Source organism: Astyanax mexicanus, chromosome 12, assembly GCF_023375975.1.
Source record: "Astyanax mexicanus isolate ESR-SI-001 chromosome 12, AstMex3_surface, whole genome shotgun sequence".
Classification (NCBI taxonomy): Eukaryota; Metazoa; Chordata; class Actinopteri; order Characiformes; family Acestrorhamphidae; genus Astyanax; species Astyanax mexicanus.
The window spans coordinates 12,569,658-12,584,256 of NC_064419.1; the positions used below are offsets into that span (position 1 = coordinate 12,569,658).

The window sequence follows — 14,599 nt, forward strand, 5'->3', positions numbered from 1 at the left end:
TAGTAAAATAACATGAACCTATGGGCACCATGCCTAAAGTGGCTAGAAGAGTACAATAATAAAACCCCCCGCATTGAGCTGTGGAGCAGTGGAAGTGTGTTCTCTGGAATGATGGTGCTCCATCCAGTATTTTTTGGATGAGTTGAGGGTGAGGTGGAGTGGAGAGCATCCAGCATCTGGACTTCTCTAATGCTCTTATTTCTGAATGTACTCCAATCCTCTCAGTTACACACAGTTACTCCAAGAAAAGCAAAATACACTTTTTAATGCCCTCAAATTTCAGAAAAAATAATAAACAATGAGCAGGTATCCCGATACTTCTGTCCATATGTGTGTATGTGCTTTACATCAGAGGTTAGAGTATGATTCTTCTTCTCTGCCTTCTGCAGCCATTCATTTCTCTGGTGTTGCTCATGAGACACTTGGCCCTCTTCTGTGCCCATCCCCCAGTGTCCCCTCGCTTATGACATATGTTCTCAACGCATCATATAAATACAAACACACACCCACTCGTGTACAGTCATATAGGAACTAGGGCTCTAACAGTCTGCAGTCAGACAGTTTATTATTTTAATTACTTTGACAGATCTGTGTTGCAGTTGCTGCTTAGTTTTCTTATTTAAGCAAATTGTATTTTTTTATTAGTTACTAATTTATTAGTCTATTAAAATTAATAATCTAATAATAATCTAATTGATCACAACAGTATTCTGTGATTAATTGCATTTATTCACACTTCTTCCTTCATTTAAATGTGAATAAAAGAATCAATGTTAAAAACGCTTAGGTATATATTATTATAAATCTGAACAGTATTCTGCGACTAAATCATGGATAAAACTTTAATTATTTTTTTACAATGCTGGCAGTTAACAGTATTTTTGGGAAGGGGAGAAAAATAATGGTGTGATTTTTATACCTGGCAGACTAGGTAATTTTTACTGTATTATAATTAGGATGTTCCCGATCTGATCATGCAATTTTCAAAGGATGAGAATCAGGTGGAAAAGATCCAAATCACTGTGTGGGCGTGTGTACACCAACACACACACACACACACACACAAACAAAATGTGTTTATTTCCTGCTTTACAGCTCCTATTAAAACTCAATAACTCAGCAAATAAATATCTCATTAAAATATGCTAATATAAAAAAAATCAAATCTACCCTGAGATATTATAATACAGTAAATCTACCCTGAGATATTATAATACAGTAAATTTACCCCGAGATATTATAATACAGTAAATTTACCCCGAGATATTATAATACAGTAAATCTACCCTGAGATATTATAATACAGTAAATCTACCCTGAGATATTATAATACAGTACATCTACCCTGAGATATTATAATACAGTACATCTACCCTGAGATATTATAATACAGTAAATCTACCCTGAGATATTATAATACAGTAAATCTACCCTGAGATATTATAATACAGTAAATCTACCCTGAGATATTATAATACAGTAAATCTACCCTGAGATATTATAATACAGTAAATCTACCCTGAGATATTATAATACAGTAAATCTACCCTGAGATATTATAATACAGTAAATCTACCCTGAGATATTATAATACAGTAAATCTACCCTGAGATATTATAATACAGTAAATCTACCCTGAGATATTATAATACAGTAAATCTACCCTCAGATATTATAATACAGTAAATCTACCCTGAGATATTATGATACAGTAAATCTACCCTGAGATATTATAATGCAGTAAAAAGTCCATTTTAAGTCTAGGTTGCCAGGTCTAATATACTACATTTCACTATTATTACTGTCTCCCTCCTAAATATATAGTGACATACCAGCATTTAAAAATAGAATCATGATCTTAATTATATATGTTGTTTTAATAATAATTTAAAATGAATTAAAAGGGACAACCTTTTTTATCGGTATTGGATCGGGACACTGTATTGGCAGATACTCGAAATCAAATTACTCAAATTTGAAGTTAAAAAATGTGATTCCTCTTAACTACAGCCCTAATAATAACATGCTAATGTGCAGATTGAAGGGTTGCTTACCTCAAATGTAGACAGTTGTTAAATATAGCATGCAGTTGTTTACATGTTTATATTGGTGTCAATATACGTGTGTGTGTGTGTGTATGTGTGTGTGTAAGACAGGGGTTTGCCAGCACCGTAAATAGACCTCTGTGAACACTGCTCGGACATTCACGAGCTGTCACCTGCGAGCTCTGCAGCCAGTTTCCCCGTCCCCTCCTGGCTAATCCCTGCTGATAAGGCACACAAAGGTCTAAACGCTGGCTGCATCCTCCAGCAGCATACAGCGCCTGCTCCCGAATGCTGCGATTGGCGCGTCAGCACTGTCCGTGGAGACGGACACGCCACCCTGCCCCGTGCCTGGGCTCTAGCTGGGCCTTCGTTCAAAAACGCTGACGAGTGAACGCTGGGATCTGATTTTTTTCTTTGTATTTTCTTTCTTATTTGTTTTTACTGCATTATATATATTTTTGCAGCTTTTGTTGAGGCCTGTGTATGTGAGGGGATGGGCTTGCAGGGCTGAAGGCCTGAAGACCACGCTGTGTTTTTCCTCAACTGCTGCTCTGTGTGCTGCACACACACAATCGCACGCATAGAGGTAATCCAGCCAGTTATGGTAGTAATGTAGTAGTGTCTGTAAACTGTAGCTTGTGTTGTTGTGTTGCTGTAACTGTTTTGTGGCTGTTGAGCTTACACTTACAGTTTATCAAAAATAGGGCTGCAACTACTGATTATTTTAGAATAATTTGACTAATCTATCAGTTATTTGTTTGATTTTTCAATTAGTCAGCGATTATTTCTTGTTATTTCTTATAACAATGTTATTTCTTTCTTTCTAATATATTCTCATATTGTGAATTTTATTCTAAAATAAAAACTTTTTGTGAATAAAAAAAAGAAGTACAGGTTGGGCCACTTAAGTTTAGAGGCAATTTTTTTGAATCAACATTATCAACTAATGGTTGCAGCTCTAATCAGAGATAACAGATTTTTATCTTGAAATGCTGGTAGTATAATGGGATCCTGATAGACAGTCCTGTACAAATTCCCTGTGTCTCTATTTTTCTCTATTTTATATGTCTACTCGACCATATAACTCATAAGAGGAAGTTAATTTGTCTGAGAGAAGACTCATTGTAGTTTTCTCGCCACAGCCATGTGTACGGTGGATCTTATTATGAATATGATGAGAAGATAAGTCCTCATTATCCGTAAATGGGATGATGTTGGACTGTGAAGTCCTGCAGTCCTTATCTGACCTATAGAACAATGCTCTTTTAGCATAGCAGTAGGTCAGGACAATAATTATAAAATAGAAATAATAACAATAATAAAAGTGTGTGTGTGTGTATATATATATATATATACACACAAAAAAGCTTTGAAAATAGCTGTAAAAAGCTTTGAAAATAGCTGTAAAAAGCTTTGAAAATAGCAAATTTATAAAGAAGGAAGTACAACTAAATGACATTACAGAGGAAGCACAAGTGTATAAGTGAACCACATCAGCAGAGCAGAGCAGTTTACTGATATTTATAAAAGATGCAATATCATCTAATGAACAAATTGAATAACAGTAGCATACCTGTGAAGTCTCCCGTTTTGGCCGGGAAACTACCGTATTTTACTCCTCTTTCTCGCCGTCCTCCCGTATTAGTATTTTCCCGTAAATTTCCCGTATTATATTACAATTAAAAATATATATATTATTGAGGAGACAGGGCACTGACCGCTCTGTGTCTCTTAACCAATCGTGGAGGCGGTTCAAGGAGAAAGTCACGCCTTTCAGGAGAAACAGCCAATCAGCTTGCAAAGGAGGGTGGGGAAGCCCCCCGTCGCTGTGAGTTCAGGCAGCTAGTCGGATCAGCTGACGTTAAAAAATATCTGGATATGCAGCGATTTTTCTAAAAGAAAGGTAACGGTAGGCTAATCATGTAAACTGTGATGAGATTTTTCTGATAGCTGCTTAAAAATACTCGTCTCCGAAATAAAACACACAGATTAAACATTTTAAAATAAAAAAATTACAGCTTGTGACTCAGTTTAACTAGAAATGTGGCGAGGACCGAAATTAACTAAACTGATCAGGGGTGGAGTGATCAAAAGATTCATTTTGCAGAATTTGTGCACCCTTTGTTCAATTTTAAATCCATTAAATAAATAAAAAATATATCATATAAAAGAGTGCATTTATACCAAAAAGACATGAAATCTTAACTTTTTAAAAAATATATAGAAACGGGTTTTTAATTTGGCTGTATTAAAAGAATGACATATGCAGGAATGTCCACAACATTTCAGATTCTGATCATCTATTTGTAGTGTATAAGTGGTTCACATGTCGTTATTTTAGATTTTTTTGTAAACCTATCTTAAAACGTAAGGGATACCTTACCTTCGTTGGGCTGGTGGGACGGCTTTAAGCGGACAGAGTAAAATATCCCTTATTTTTAAATCTAAAACTTGACAGGTATGAACAGTAGTTCCTGAGTGGAAACTACCTCCACTCACAATAGTACTTCAGGGATTAGAGGCTGTGAGCGTACACCATCAGCAGCTTCACACTGTTTAATCTGTTAGTTAAATGGTCTGGGAGAGAGTCAAGATGTGTTTGGCCACTAAAACACCAGTATTTGCATGTTTAAAATTGTGTATTTTATTTTACACAGCAATCAGATTTCAGTCTGACTGAATTTTTTGTATAAGAAACGTAAATGATAAACAGGTTGCTAAAATTGCAGTCTAAAATCCATGTACAGGTCACTAGTGCCGGGCGGTATAGCCAAAATTGAAAATCACTGTATTTCTGACAGTTTAATGGTATATAACGGTATTTTGATTATTATTAATTATTTATAGTTTTTTGCATGACTGGTCTTTAATATAGGAATAAGTGTAGTATAAAATGTCAGACTTTGGCTAGTATTGGCTTTACTTTGTCCCACAAAAAACTACACAATATATGAAGGAGTCAGAGTTCATTAGCTGAAAAACAGCTGAAGAATGTGAACAATAGACCTTAAAAAAAGGTATGACAACATTTAACACAGCTTGGTGGCTTTTCCTTGTTCTCCCCATGTACGTGTGGGTTTCCCCTGTGAACTCCGGTTTCCTCTCACAGTCTAAAACATAGAGATCAGGTACATTTGGTACATACTCTAAAATTCTCAGAAAAATGTAATAATGGTATCTGTGTGTTGTGATGATGTAGGATTGTTAATTTGCATGTGTGTGTGAATTAGGGCTACAGCAATTAGTCGCCATAATCAACAATGTCAACTATAAATATTTGTTGACACAGAATTTCATTGTTGAAGCATCGTTAATGTGTGATGGTGCAAGAGAGAGGAAGACACACACTTAGTGAGAGAGTGAGCATCCTGATTGGCCGTGAGAGAGTGAGCACTCCTGCTTAGTACGCCAATGAAGTTGTAGTGTGGGTGGGAATTGCAGCGCGTAAGAGATCGGGAGAGAAAGACGTGCATACAGTGTAATAGCAGCGCTGTGTCAATTGTACACAAACGCACATATTACTCCATGATGCTTCTTAGTCTGTCTTTACTAGTTCTGTACAGTTTAAACACTGATTTCTATATTACCCGTGGAGACATAAATTACTGCAGAGAGCTGCTGAGGAGAGTTTAAACAGGATTATTAATAATATTAACATTAGTTAAAATAACAATTGCTGGCTAAGAGATACTGTACTCTGTCCACTCCAAATTAAGTTATATGATGTAACTACAGACTTTAATAAAAATATATAAATATTGTCTTAGACAAACAATCATTTAAAAAAAAAAAAAAAAGTAAAAGGAAATCCAGCCTGTGTTAACGTTTCCTGTAACATACTTTGCAATTTTTAGTTTAATATAGGTACATCAAACTATCAAAATGTACCATGTAAATGTTTAGCTGTCCTCACCAGTAGGAAGTACAAATAAAAAAATATTTGAAAATCATGCTAAAAATAGTTATATAGAAAGTCATTCTAAAAATATAAATTTCTTCTATTTTTTGTTAAGGACAGCAATATACATAAAAAATACATACTATAAGTATCCTAAAAGTTTAAAGTCCTAATAAATTAATCAGCGATATTTTTTAAACACGTTCTTTGTCATGTAATCAATTAATTGAACTTAACATGTTAATGTGACAGCCCTAGTAATACTCTGTTGATAAACTGATTAGTTTGTAATATTGCCTGTAATATCAGTTTTTATTTGTATACAGTGAACAATTTTGTCTTGTTGTCTTTTGTTTATATACTGCTAGCTTTTTTTATATTCCATGAATGCACTATTTATTGAATACATATCAGTTAAGGGGAAAGTGTTTTAATAAAATTTCTTTTAAAAAAATAAAAAAATAAATTAGTCAATTGTTTTGTTTTACTCCTTCAGATGAAAACTAAAAAATGTTTTATTATTGTTTTTAGTGAATATTTTCAGTTGTCAAGTAAATTCTAGTAAAGGTGTTTGTAATAGAAATAAAGAAAGAAATCTGTCTGGGAATTATTTGCTTCTTTCAAGAAATCACTTGTCTCTAATTTGGCTTTCAGTTTCAACTTTCTTTTTTTACTTTCAATGCCCAACCAGCTTTGTAGACAGGATGTTAATTCCACCGTCTGCAGCTTCAGTTCTCATCTCAAATAGCATCAGGGTCTGAAGTCAAGCAAAAGTGTGAGGAAAACCAGCAAGGCTAGACTTTAGAAAACATTTTTCTAGTATATTGAGTCCAGTCAGCAGTAATAAACTAGCACAACAGCTTGGAAATCTGAAGATGAACTGTGAGTATTACCTGCAGTTGTATGGCTCTTGTTTTTTTTTTTTTTTTTTTTAAACACGTTTGGATAATTATACAGATCTTCTTGTTCCAGCCTTTTATTTATTTGTGGATTTTAAACAAAGGTGTGCAAAGTCTCCCTATTTATTACTCAGGTAGATACTAGGGTTTAAATACTTCTGTAAAAGAATCAACTCAAGCTTTTTACTCAAAGTAAAAGTGTAAAAGTACTGGTTTCAAAACTACTTAAAGGATTAAATTAAAAGTAATGTAAGGGGAGCTTAAATAAAGCTTAGGCTGCACCACAAATTTTTGTTTTTGCAGGGTGGTTGCAAATATGTTAGATATGTTGATTACACTAATTAAGGCAAGCAGAAGAAGTTTCATACTGAAAAAATACTTTTTATTTAACTATACTGTTTATATATGATTTATTTATAGAAGATTCATTGGCTTATTTACCCTTATTACTATTATTAATATTTATATCAATATTCCATATTTCAGTTTGTTAGCGTGATGTTTTATTTAAAAACACACCTGTAGCTTTTGTGGGACTGTTTTTGAAAGTTCTATTTGTCCTGTTTGCATGGCTGCCATGCAACATTTTAGTCAAAAAGCGTAAAACGTGGAGTTCTCGAACTAAGAGCAAAGTTCATCTAAAAACAAACAGTTCTGTACAGCTGAAACAGTTTGGCAGATTTGGAGAGTCGGTGTTCACTGAGGAACTGCTGAGAGAGTGAGTGGATCACAAAGGAGAACAGACAGTTAAATGTCTGACTGGATCATACAGCAGTAAAGATGCTCAGAAGTGGCCTGAAGTTCATGGGTTGTAAGTGATGTAATTACCTTTTTGTATAGTAATATTGTTGTAGAGATTACTGCAGTTGTTAATATAGTAAAGTAAAGTAGTACTGAAGCAACAGCTGGACATTGTGATGAAATAGTGCATGGCATTGAGTCATATTCAGTGAGAAATCATCCAGAGAGCTATGCTTAATGTTAGGTGCTTAATTACATTATTATACTGTATATATCAGGTATCAATTAGCTGTTGTTTAATCATTTATTTAGGGATTAGTTAGTGATTAATGAGCGTGACTGAAGTCACAAGGATTGAACTCACATTGTGCTAAGGGTGTTTATTATATTGTGTTATATAATATAAAATTAGGGATGAAGAGTAATTAGGGGTGAGCTGATCTGATACTCAGTATCTGTATCGGTCCAAAACTCGTCAAAATAAAATAAAAAATAAAAAATTCACAATAAGATATTTTTTAAATTGATTGTGATGAACGATATAATTTGATATAAACGATATAAAAAGACCATTAATTGCCACTGGCATATTGATAATGTAATAGCACAAGAAATCATCAGCTCAGAGACGCCTTGTGCTGACAGACATCACCTTAGGGAGAGAGCACGGCCAATTTTGCTCTCTAGGACTGATTATCAGAATAATTTAATGGTATAATTATCATGACGGGCCTATGTCCAACCAAAGGAGGTTGTCTCAATCCAGATCAGCAGTGAATCCGAATATTAAGTTGTGAACCATTGGATTTGCACATTTTTGTGAAAACTGTAGTAATTGAAGAATATTACTATCATAACTGTAGTTTTGTTTGTCCCCCCTGCCCTACACTTTAATACACTAGTGCCCTCTAGTACGGAATTAAATTTTATAAAATGAAACATGGGTTAGTGTTTGTTGTTTTATTGATTTTTCCTCTTTGTGCTTTATTCACACTGAACCCTGAGTGCTTTTTGTACTGTTGCATGCTTTTTGTAATTTTTTTTATTTATAACTAACATTTTTTATATCTAGATAGTAATGTTGATGATTATTATTAGCAAAAGATTTAAAGTAGACAAATTTGACTGCTGTTCTGTTGATATTTCTTCCATCTTTTTGGATTTCTTTATTTTCTTTGTTGGAATCACGTTATTTCTGATCAGGGTGACATGCTACGTCTTAATATTTTATTATATCACTGAAGTTTTGTCATCATCTTTTTTTTAGGAATTGTTTGGGTTCTAAATCTACAATCTGCATGATCTTGAGAGAGTGTTAGAAAGCGGGTCTCCCGTCAGTGCTTTAGACAGTTCTGCAGAGTTGATGTAATCCCCTTGGTGTGTTGTTTATCCTGGATCAGTATTGATTTCTCCTTGCTCTCCTTTCCCTCTGTAAACCCTGGGTCACCATATGTGTCTGACGAAAGCCAGTTCTAGCATTTACTCTTCCAGGTCTGTCAGGACTACAAAGCTGTACGATAGAAATGGATTTTGTTTGACTCTTCCAGAAACCCAAAAAAAGCACTCAGACTTGAAACATCCTTTTATTTCATGGCTTTCACTTGAATACATTGCAACAGGTTTTTCTGCTTTAATACAAGAATGATTATTCAACACTGACTTCAAAAGTTCTCCTTTTTGTAATCCAGCATGTAATTCATATTTGTTTTAGGTTTTGAAGTGAGGTAGTGAATTCTCTTGTATTTTTTAATGGCTAGTTTGTAGTCTGGAGTTTATAAAGAGGTTTTATAGTAGGGCTTTTCTGGTACAGTTGTGTAGAAGAGTGTAGAGAGTTTTTTTTACCCCTCCTTGGCCCTCAGCGACTGTAATCTCTGAAACAGTCAGAAACTCAGGAACTCGTCTAAAATGTGCTTATATGAGCCAGACTGCTCTGAGATAACTAACCCAGAGGAAGCGGATGTGAGCAGTTCCTGTTTCTGAAGCCTTGGCCAGTTTGCAGTGTCATGCCCACTTTTGTCAGAGTTCTCAGGAAATTCGCATAAGGAAATTGAGAGACACTAAATGGACATAAGTAGGAATGTCCCAATCAGATTATTTTTGCTCCAATATTATTCAAGTCTCTAAATGGTAAAGAGCAGCGATACTAATCAGATCTTTGTGTTTTTGTGTGATCTCTATATAATGCAGCCCCACAGATTATGTATTTATATATTGAGACATCCTGCACTCGTTTAGTTTAATAGTGACCTTTTTATACTGTTTTATAGTATTCAAATATCTTATAAGCTAGTCTGACTGGTTATATAGGATTACGGTATATACAGAGCCAATGTTTTTTTTTTTATTATTTTACAATGTTCTGCATTTTAGATGAATGCTCAAGTCATTCAGACTATAAGGAAAACATATAGAATTATTTGTTTAACAAAAAAGAATGTTTTATATTTTATATTCTTCAAAATAGCCCCTCTTTGCTTTGATGACAACTTTGCACATTCTGGGATTTTCTGCAGTAAAGTCACCTGCAATGACTTTGAGTTAACAGCTGTGCTGAACTCATCAAGAGTTAATTACTTGAATTTCTTGTCTTTTAATGTATTGAAGAGCATCAGTTGTAAAGTTGTGAAGAGGTAGAGTTAGTATACAATGAATAGCCCAAATAAAGCCCTGCAGTAAGCACCGCCTGCCACTACCTGTATTGTAAACTAGTCGTAAAAGCTTTTGCATGCTCCTGGACTAGTCTTTAGTTGTTGTTTTACCCAGTTCTGTTTAACATATCACAAATAGGGCTGGGTGATATTGTAAATATTCTTTAAATATAGGGCATTATATGGGAATTAATTTATTTTACATTTTCAATTACAATGTGCTACAAAACAAATAACAGCAGAATTTAGAGCTATCAAATATGTAAACTAATGTTTCCTTTACATTAGTTGTCAAGGGAAACACAGCTTTAATATTAAAGGTGCTAACAGAACCTCCTAATATTTTAGTTTATACACTGCCTGGCCAAAAAGATCACACTGTAATATTTGATTAGACGCTTTTAGGTTTGATTACGTCATGCATTCACTGTGGCATTGTTTCCACAAGCTTCTACAGTGTCACAACATTTCTTTTTATTCTTTCTATCTGCTGCATTAATTTTTCCCCAAGATCTTGTATTGATGGAGGCTCATATTGTATATATCACCGTTTTTCTTCAGCATATCAAGATGAGTTTTTATATTTATATCGCTTAGCTGTAGCTTATTTAAATGTGCATGTATAAGCAAGTACCTGTGTACAGTGTGGTAGGAGGTGATGTTTGAATGGCCTCTTCATGCTTATTGCAGTGAGCTGCTCCATCTGTTCTGCCATGCTAGGTGGATTATCCTTCTAGTCTGAGCAAGCATGGATAAACTGGCACCGGCATGTGCTAACAGGTGGCATGCCCAAGGTGAGTGCCATGAAGGCACAGTGAACAAGAATACCTGTGGTAGTCCATTGTAGATTTAGAAGCATCTGCTGCAGGCAATTAGGCTTTTTCAATATTAGCTAATTGGTACCTTGGTGATTGAAGATTACATGGACTCCCATCATTCAGTCATCTAATATATATTTAAATTTCAGACATTTAGACAAATTTTAGTTTGTAGTTATTTTATATTATATTATTCATTTTTATTTGTTCTTTATTCTCTTTTTTGTTTAATATTTGTTGTTCTAGGCTTGTCATGATAATTATTTTATTGAAGCTGATGTCTATAGTTTTTTCCGACCTCGTTATTGCTGTTGTGTTTGTTTGCATTTATTTCAGCGGAGATGTTTATTTAACCAGGCATGTTGTCCTTTTCTCTGTTTTGTCACACACACACACAAACACAGAGTACAGTTTTACTGCTGCAGTAGTCTTTTACATTGTTTAATCAAGAGATACACTTATTTGAAACTGTGTAATTTCTTTTTCAATGTAAGTAAAAACTACTTTTGCGTCCTGGTGTGTGCTTAGGAAAGTTCCAGACCATAAAATTATATAAAAAATATTTATCATTAATTGCAATAGTTTCAGGAACAATATATTGTCTGTTAAAAACAGTGATTTTGAGAGACCTACATGGGTCACTGTGTTAAAGGAGAAATCCGGTGTGAAATGGTAGTGTAGTACCATGGTAGTGTTGTGGTGTAGTAGTGAAACATGATAATGAGTATGAATTTAACCGTTTCTCCCCCAGCATTCCCAAATACAGCTTTTTAACCGATGCTTCCCACAGGTTTACAGTGATGGCGATGGGGTATAACTCAAAGAATTGGTAGGATAGGGAACAAATTACAACATGAATTCTATTGAAATGCATGAATATTATAGAGATATTTTTAACATCAGCAGTTTGAGCTTGTTATTGTTGTAAAAATAATTATTTTGTTGCATTGGTAACACTGTCCCCCTATCGCCATCATTGTACTAATAGTGCTTTGTTGTTCGTATTAGCTATAAATAAATTAATATTTTGTCATAACTTTTCTATTTCATTTCACTGTTGAAGGACACGCCTCTTACTATTGTTCTTCTGTCTGCTTGAAATGACTTTATGATGACAGTGTCTAAATCAAGAATTAAAACAAAAACTGTGCAGTAATATAATCTTGTGTGGCTGCTAATGGTATTATGTCTGGTGAACTGTTTTCCGTATCCCTATTGTTGTTTACATCATTGCTGAGATGCTGAGAGTAAACTAGTTAGCATTTCAGGCTCCATGCAATAGCTGAGTGCTGAGGATTTACCTAAGAATAGCAGCACTTATGAGAGTTTTAAAGAAATAATCTACTGTCCTGAATGGGAACAGAAAGCAGGAAGCTTTGGAATTCATTTGGTGAAAGGATGCCTGAGGAGTGGATGGGAGATTTAGCGGGGGAGTGATAATAGGCAAGGTCTCTTGCTTAATGAATACTATTCTAGTGCACACACTGGAGGGGTCACGTACTGCTGCTGCTAGAAGATTTAAATTGATCTTATGTCTATTATATTAGTCAGCGATACGGTCATTTTCAATACCTCAAAATGTGTAACGATATGATTTGGTTCAATGTAATTTGATGCAATCTGTTTCTATTCTAAGAACTTACAAATGCAAACAAAATATATAAAAAAAAATAATGTCATCTTTACAGTAAATATATATACTATAAACAAGTGCAATTAATACAGCAAAATGAGGCAGGCTAAATAAAAAAGCAGCTCTACTGCAAATCTGTACAGCAGCAAAGCTGCGTTCTTTACTGCTCTTGGTAAGCAGTAGTAAAAAACAGTTTAACCAAGTTCCAATACAGTTATCACTAATGCAATAACATTTAAACTTACAGTTAAAAACAAGTAAAAATAAATAAATATAATACATTGGATATCCATTGGATATGCTTACTGTATATTTCGCACTATAAGGCGCACCGGATTATAAGGTGCACTATCAATGTACTTTATTTTCTGGTCAATTTTCATACATAAGGTGCACTGGATTATAAGGTGCATTATGTGACACTAGTAACAGGGGAGTCACCATGTTTTCTCTCTAATTCAGCAGGTCTCGCTGCTGAGTGTCAAGACTGTAAAACTAAGTTAAGTAAACAAAACTAAATTTGCAGCTGGCTATGAGCTGATAATACTTCTTAACGGCAAAAAGAGCTAGCGCTTAGCGCAGTTAGCAGGTAATGCTAATGTTGCTCCAGCAGTGCTATCCAGGGTTAGCAGCAGGCTACAGGCTGAAAATACTCACCTCTGAATGGCAAAGAGTGGCTAATGGCTTAGTGCAGTGAGTGGCTAATGCTAATGCTAATGGCTTAGTGCGGTGAGTGGCTAATGCTAATTCTGCTCCAGTACCGAAGAACTAAACTAACACTCCTGTGTAACGCTTCACTTTAGCAGGGTGGCTTTACTGCTACTTACAACCTGACTGGTATAAATTATACATAAGGTACACCGTGTTATAAGGCGTACTGATGATTTTGTGGAAAACAAAAGGATTATAGGTACTCCTTATAGTGCAAAAAATACAGTAAAAATGAAGCAACTAGAGTGTAATGTCTACAGTAAAAAAGTATTTCAGGTTTTTTTTTCTTTGAGAGATTTTTCTTTATTAAAATAATCTAATCAGCATTTTTAGAGCACTGCATTTAGAACCAACAGCGCCACCTGCTGTTTTACGGTTTGTAGACAAATGCTGAACACAAGCATGTGCTTGGCAAACAGCAGCGAGCTGCCGCCTGCAGCTTAGGAGGAGCATAGCACAGAGAGAAATTATGCAAATAATGTTTAAACGCAGGTGAAAATATGTTTTTACATCACATCAACGCATTGGATCGTTTACGGTTCGAGTAGATGCATCGATACAGATTGATTAATTGTTGTATCGCTGGTGAACGCATAGCTTGTGTATTCCCTATAGCGAAGTATTCAAGTATTGTCAATAGAATAGGGCTACTTTGTAGGAGATAAACCTATTGGCACCGTGGCTAGTGCCAGACATGGACTATAGGGACATTGCTCTGTGGAGCAGTGTGACTGTTCTCTGTTGTGATTGTGGTCTAGCCAGGTCTCTTCTGATTGATGAGTTGGGGATGATGTTTTATAAAATCAAATGAAGAACATAAAGGAGGCAACATCACATTGCATATAAGAGCCTTGCAATGAAGAATCCCAGTTGAGAGAGCTACCAAACAGCAGGTTTATGTTCATTTTCACACTAAACTTTGTATACATTAAATTAAGTGAGGTGTGCAGATGTTTATTAGGTCGCATCTACCTGCCTTTCTCTTTCCTCACCACAATCTAAAATCTAAAAACCATCTGCAGAGTTTTGTCATTGGCGTATCATGACAACTCTCTTTTTACTATCCTTGATTTTCCTGAAGAAACAAAAAAAAATGAGCAGGTATGTTATCAGGTAAACATGTAAAATATGTGCCTGTGTCTTTTTGCTTGGTGACATCTGCTGCAGTGTTGGGTGGGGTCAGGCTTCACTGGCCTTGAATTGTAT

The 14,599-nt window shown here is 34.9% G+C and overlaps 1 protein-coding gene across 3 annotated transcripts in view; it reads left to right on the top strand.

The window, feature by feature from the left end:
• Nucleotides 1-14,599, top strand: part of mib2 (MIB E3 ubiquitin protein ligase 2) — a 98,783-nt gene that overhangs the window by 8,087 nt on the left and 76,097 nt on the right. For 2 of the 3 annotated variants that reach the window (XM_022670776.2, XM_022670778.2), the window contains exon 1: nt 7,527-7,653. The exons of the other annotated variant lie outside the window; for it this stretch is intronic. In XM_022670776.2, coding sequence (XP_022526497.2) covers nt 7,623-7,653 — 31 coding nt within the window. In that variant the 5' untranslated portion in view covers nt 7,527-7,622. Of the gene's footprint in view, nt 1-7,526; nt 7,654-14,599 lie in introns of those variants that run through there. 3 annotated transcript variants of the gene reach the window in all.